The 6746-nt window shown below is 41.8% G+C and overlaps 1 protein-coding gene across 1 annotated transcript; it reads left to right on the top strand.

The window, feature by feature from the left end:
• Positions 1 to 3593: 3593 nt before the first annotated feature.
• Positions 3594 to 4049, top strand: HO173_013053 (uncharacterized protein; the record flags this gene model as incomplete). Its single annotated transcript, XM_037314882.1, has 1 exon — positions 3594 to 4049. The coding sequence occupies one exon, from the start codon at positions 3594 to 3596 to the stop codon at positions 4047 to 4049; it is 456 nt and encodes a 151-aa protein (XP_037158234.1).
• Between the last annotated feature and the right edge of the window lie 2697 nt (positions 4050 to 6746).

Raw genomic sequence — 6746 nt, 5'->3', positions numbered from 1 at the left:
TGATCCGAGTCCATAACGGATCAGGTGGAGATCTCTCCACTGATGCAGGCAGGTAACAGGTAAGGCAAGCGAGAGATAGTCGAAATATCTCCCCGCAGAGGCAGGCAGGTAGGCAGGCAGGCAGGGAATCGTCCGGATATCTCCTCCACAACAAGGCGATTGAGTAGTCGATATTCGAGAGATCCCCGCAGAGGTAGGGCAGGCAGGCAGGCAGGCAGGTAGGGAATCGTCCGGATATCTCCTCCACAACAAGGCGATTGAGTAGTCGATATTCGAGAGATCTCCGCAGAGGTAGGGCAGGCAGGCAGGCAGGCAGGTAGGCAGGCAGGGAATCGTCCGGATATCTCCTCCACAACAAGGCGATTGAGTAGTCGATATTCGAGAGATCTCCGCAGGGCAGGGCAGGTAGGCAGGCAGGAGCAGGCAGGCAACAATAGCTTAGCTCACGGCTATGTTGGATAGTTAATATTATGTCAGGGAATGAACCGTGTATCGAATAATGATATTAGTGGTGTCATATGAATGGAATATTAACTATGAAGGTTGCTAAGTAACATGTGTGCCGAAGTCATCAGAGTGCCAAGCCGCCAAGGAGCTAGCCCGAATGGAGCCTAGCGCAAGTCTGGAGAAGGAATGCCGGTTGAAACCATGACATATAAAGGCTAGTTACTTAAGCCGCTTCTAATAACGAGAATATAATTTTAAGAGCGATATTTATTATTACTAGATAAAGGATATATAAAAGAAGAAAGAAGAATAGATAAATATATGTAAAAAGATCTAAAGTGAGGTAAGATAGATTAAGATTAATTGATAAAGCTAACTTATTTAAACTAATAGATAATTTAGAAAAATCTCGAACGTGATATTTTTTTAAATAAATTAAAATTATTTAAAGTTCTTAGAGTACGCTAAGACCTCACTTTTTATTATTTAAAAAATAATTTCTCGGATTTATATTATTTAATAATTACTTTATATAAGAGAGATTAAGTATAATTCTCTTATTAATATAATTATAGATATCGCTTAAAGCCATATTACGTCGCTAATAGGACCTCGCTATCGCCGTTCATAGTCTCGATCGATATTAATTATTAAAAATCTCGTAAAGAAAACTATTAAAACTTATTTAATATTAATTTAGAGTTAAGTATTTACGGCTCGAAGAGCGATTTAAGAGATCTTAATTAATTAAATCGCATTATTTTATTACTATCTATTTTATAATATTTATAAAATATTAAGTTTAGAATAATTATTAAATAGCGAAATATCTCTTTAATTATTACTTTCTTATTTCTTAATTAATCTCCTTTATATTTAAGCTCTATAACGCTCTAATAATATATTTATAAAGAGAGTTTTAGCGTATCTAAAAAGTATAATATTATTATCGCTATTATTAATATAAGAATATCTTCTTTACTTTATATTTAAAATATAAATTATTAAATTACTTTATAACTAAATAACTAATCTTATAGCGAACTTTAGAATACTTAAAAGAGTAATATTTAAAGTATTTATAGTCTTTATAGACGTCTTAATTGATTAAGAAATAAGTATACTAGGTTCTTATTAAAAAAATTATACTATTTTCTTATCTAATTATATATTTATTTACTTATCTTACTTATTTACTTACTTACTTACTTATCTACTTACTTACTTACTTACTTACTTATCTTACTTACTTACTTACTTACTTACTTACTTATCTACTTACTTATTAACTTATTTATTTACTTACTTACTTACTTACTTACTTATTTATATTACTATAGCGATATATATAGCTACGCTATAGAAGATCTAGCTCGATATCGAGTTATTAAATTTATAAGATTATATATAAGTATAGTTATAAATATAGTATAGATATAGAAAAATATTAAAAAAAATATAGATCTAAATAGAGTCGAGTACTATAGAGCACGTAGTAGATATAGTTTATAGTCTATTAATCTTACGACTTTTTTAAGTAGTATATATATATAAATATTAAATATATATGCTTTTAGCGTTAAAGTCGTATTTTTTAGAATCTTATAATATTTTTAATTACTAAGCTATAGAATCTAATAGCTATCTATATCTTTTCGAACGCTATTTAACTATTTAATTTATATATAGAAATTTAACCTTTTAGTCTAGTCTATACTCAGTCTATTACTCTTATATATACTTCTAATTTCACTTTTAATAGTCTATATAGATATAGATATTTAAATTTTACTCTTAATAAATAATATAGATATAAACACCTAGCTACATCTATAAGTAGACCATTCAAGTAGGCTACTATAGCAAGTTTAATAAATTATCGAATTATACCCTAGGCACCTAGCTACACCTACAAGTAGGCCATTCAAGTAGGCCACTATGGCAAGTTTGATAAATTACCGAATCATACCCCAAGCAATTTTTCCTTACCGAATCATACCCCAAATTTTAGTGTAGGGGTATGATTCAGTAATTAGGGGTATGATTCGATAAGGATCCATACTTTTGGGGTATGAATTAGTAATTAGCCCCTTCAGCTTTCACTCTTCATTCTCTAGTTCACCATCGCCTACTTGCCTTCTTATCCTGCTGAACCATGGGCTGAGTGAGCGCACAGCAAACATGTTTCCCAGTATAGCCTCTTTTTCCCATCCTTCGTTTCATCGACTGCGGCGCGTGGCTGGGCATCTGAATGGTCAACAGCCGCTCAGTTCTCGACTAGAAAATCTGCCTACACCAAGACGCTTCTTCCTTCCCTTACTAGGCTGCAGGAAGACCCTGATTGAGTCAATCGGTCAAATCAGAAGCTTCAATGAATTCCTGCGAACACTGTGCCTTGCAGGGGCGGAGGCGCCGATAAGCGTTCAACGAGCCCCTTCTGCAAGTACCCAACCACATCCAATACTCGAATTATATCGGACACAGCCGACCGTCGAAATGACTCTTAAGCCCCTGTGTCTCGATCATTTTCCAAGTGACTCTTGTCCTTTATTTTCGCCGGTCAGTCTTAGTAGATTGCTGCCTCGCGCTTAACCGCTTTGGGACGGGTGCCTTGTTCTGATGTTACAAGGGCCAAAGGGCGTAGTGGTGCTTTCGCCATGCCAATTAGGCAACATGTGATCCGATGCGGCTCCGCTGACGACTCCTGAAGATTGCTCATACTGCCCCGGCTATGAGGCGTGCTGGTATAAGAAACCAATTTTCTTCAGTAAAATTTCTCTTCTCAATTTGTACCTGCATCAGTCGATTGAGTGTGCAACTTCTCCATACGACTCAAAATATAAACCAATTGCATTTAATCCTTTTACGAAGCCATCCTCTTGGGCCTTCTCACGTGCTGTTTCGCTGTTTCCTCTCTGCGCTCGTCTTAATAACCCCGAGACCAAATACTGCCGCTACTCTTCAAATCTAGCACTTCACATCCATTGCGTATCTTCAGACACTTCAATTGGACCCAATCGCAGCGACACCTCCTTGTCTGTCCGTCACCGCCGAAGTATCCTAGCCAAACGACCCAACAACGATCCACTCTGCTCAGCATCATACCCAAGACATACAAGACCTAGCTTTTATCAGCGACATCGACGATGTCTCGCTCAAACCAATCAAGCCGCTCGACCTCATCTTACTCTTCAGGCAAAATTCCTCTGTCATGCCAGTCTGGTGTGTATCTCCTACTCGATGTCGCAGAATTGTCCCTAATCAGTTTCACAGATTCTAAACAACGCGCCACCTATGACTCCGTAAGATACGACGACAGGTACCTCGAGCCAAGGTACGCCACAACCTTGAGTGAACCGCGCTCCGCATCCTCGGGCAAGTCTTCAAGCAGTCAATCTGGCCGGTCTTCGAATTCCGACAAGGTACCTCTTTCGATCAGCCATGGCTCCTCTTCGCGAGACGATGGGAGGTCTAAGACAACAGACGAGCGTTACTATCCTCAGAGCTTCCTCGACTCCCGGCAGCCCCAGAAGAAGCCTCTGTCATGCCAGACCAAGGATAAGGATGAGAGGTACTACACGAATTCATCTTATTACCGATAGCACGGGTAAGAGTATGGTGTCTGAGTCTGGCTGTTGGCATTTTATCCTTTCATGATCGTGGCTCGCGCTTGAAGCTCTAGCCCGTGACAGCAGGCGTTGGTGGATCATTACATTACACTTCTCCGGCTCACGCCCATCATTGTTTTCTTTACGATACAAGTACAGCGAGCGATTTGCGTCATGGCTTCCTGGCATAGATTAAGGACATCAGTAGCAAGCCTCTTTCTGCGAGTTGACGGACGGCATAGCGGTGGTAGCGCAGCATATTTTCCATTAGAATCCATCAAACTACACCATTTTTCCAGGAACGAAGCGATTGTAGCTTAGGGTTCACTCCTACTAAAAAACCGTTCTTCTGCGGTTTCGGAGGCAACTCGCACCGAGTTGCCGGTTCTGCGAGCTCGCCACCAACCTTATCGAGCTCGTCACGTGGAGATAGTACAGCCGGGCACGCGGGTGACAGAAAAGCCTGGACACTAACCAAATGGAGATTACGGCCTTCCCCCACCAAATTTCTATGCGTAAATACCATGTTTTTCCATTGATAGCCTGTTACTTGTCCATCACCGTCTAGAATAGCCTGGATCCTTTCAGGCATACTGATTACACACTCATTTATGAACTAAGAGGGTAAATTTGGGTGTGAAATTGTATGTGGGACGGCCCTTGATCTCCTAGCTTAATGCAGGTTAGTGTCCAGGCTTTTCTGTCACCCGCGTGCCAGGCTGCCCATCAATGAAAAGACAGTCAGTCCTGCTGGAATCACAATTCATCTTCCGAATTTCTACTCATCCTATCTGATCTCCGCGTTCATAGGCTGTCTTCGTTTCTGCTTCCTTATGAACTATATACTACGAGTATAGGTCCAACTAATCTTCCATGTTGTAATTGTGTTTGAAGTACAATGATCTTTTCGAGTTGAGCTCCTTTCAAGCTTGCACCACATTGGCGCGGTCGTCTTAGGGTCTCGATGGACTTCCCAGTAACCTTGTTCTTGTCTACGGTTGGCCGAGAAACCCCTGTCACGACCGATGCAAATCCCAACGACGCGGTCAGATTGTTACTGATTGATGTCGACGCTGATACCCGGAAGACAAGGGTCCCCAGGTGAGTGAATACAATAATGTGCGGAAGGTATGGTCTTGGTTATTTGGTCAACTTTCTACTCTTCCATTTGCATCTTCTTTATCGGAGTCTTCCACCGTACAACATGCATTGCGTTTAAAGTGCAATTCTAGCCACGGCATACCTTGTCTTTGAATGCATTGCCCGACTCTCAGGTTAGCGAGATAGTACAAGGAATCGAAGCTGCTGTTGCCGAGACTATCGTCAACTGTTCCCCAGCGTGCGACACTCTCTACTATCGCAGTCCCAGTTTTGTCTTCGATTTTACAGTACGTCAACGCCGCCAACGGCAATAACCCAGTCAACGAAGAATTCGAGGCATGCCAATGTATCATTAAAAACGGCAAATTGACACCGAACGCGCATATCATGCAAGCCAACGATGGCGTCTGCGCAACTGCATTAGCCGGCTCAGGTCCTTGTTGTCAACTTGATGGCAGCAAGAGCCCATACACCTGCGACTGTTCGACCTGGAATCCTGGTCCTGATGCAGGTCCCAATATATACAACCCGTGTTGGGAGCCCAGTTGAGGATGGCCAAGGGGCAGTGTCAGTGTGACGAATCGGGCTGCAAGCACTAGCGCTGTGTACAAGATCCAGTGATGTCTTCTGCAGGGGCTGCGAAATCAATGCAAAGATTGAGCTTTTGCTTTGTAGATAGTACGCGGGTTTGAATACTCGTTTAGAGCCGAAGAATGTCGCATTTCTGTAGCTTCTAATCACAAGATCTCCATTGTGTGGATCAGGAGTACCACGCATCGTTGTTTTCTCAGCTTTAAATCGGGTACTTCTGGGAGTAGTTGAGGCATTTTTCTATACTACTGACTCGCTTTCCTTGTCAAGTCCAGGGCGAAGACGATAGCGGCAATTGAGAACTTAAGTATGAAATCACCTGATACGAGTCAAGTAATCGTGTAAGCTAAACCTCTGGCTCTCCTCATGTCGCTCACTGTCTGCCTCAGCGCAATGCACGACTACCAGCCTCGGCGCAATAAAAACCAGGATCTGTCAAGGGAAAGGAAGACAGGTCCAACAGACTTTGAGAGAGACCGAATCTTGGCTCATTGACCTCAATATGCTATCAACGCACACAAATTCGAGAAGCTGAACCGGGCTCATACCTCTGTCTCTGCAGACTCAGTCTACACTGTCCCACAGCACACTAGAAACATCCCACCAGGGACGCTGTTGAAGCTTGAAAAGCAGACAGATACGTCCCTTTACACACTGCCTCCAAAGGTGTTTCCGTATCACGACTAACGTACCAATCTTAGACCTCAAGCGGCTCTCTGGTGCCCGTCTCCGTATGTATGCTTCGGCCTTATATAGCTCGGTCATACCAATCACTTTGCTTTGGAACCGGGTTATAAAGCGACACAAGTCATTATGGCTTTTTATGAAACAATATAACTGCGCTCAAGAGCGACTGTGCCGACCCAACTAAAAAAAAAAGACCTGCAGCAGGATTCAAGCCATGCCTAAGTCTATCAAGAGGGCAGTCATACATTGCGCCTCTCAATAACCATCAACCCTCCAGCCCATCTTCTCACATATCCCATACCCAATCGTCCG

The sequence above is a fragment of the Letharia columbiana genome, assembly GCF_014066305.1.
Source record: "Letharia columbiana isolate WasteWater2 chromosome Unknown xfSc0000022_s0, whole genome shotgun sequence".
Classification (NCBI taxonomy): domain Eukaryota; kingdom Fungi; phylum Ascomycota; class Lecanoromycetes; order Lecanorales; family Parmeliaceae; genus Letharia; species Letharia columbiana.
The sequence above is the reverse complement of the archived record's forward strand: the minus strand, read 5'-3'. Positions and strand labels throughout refer to the sequence as shown.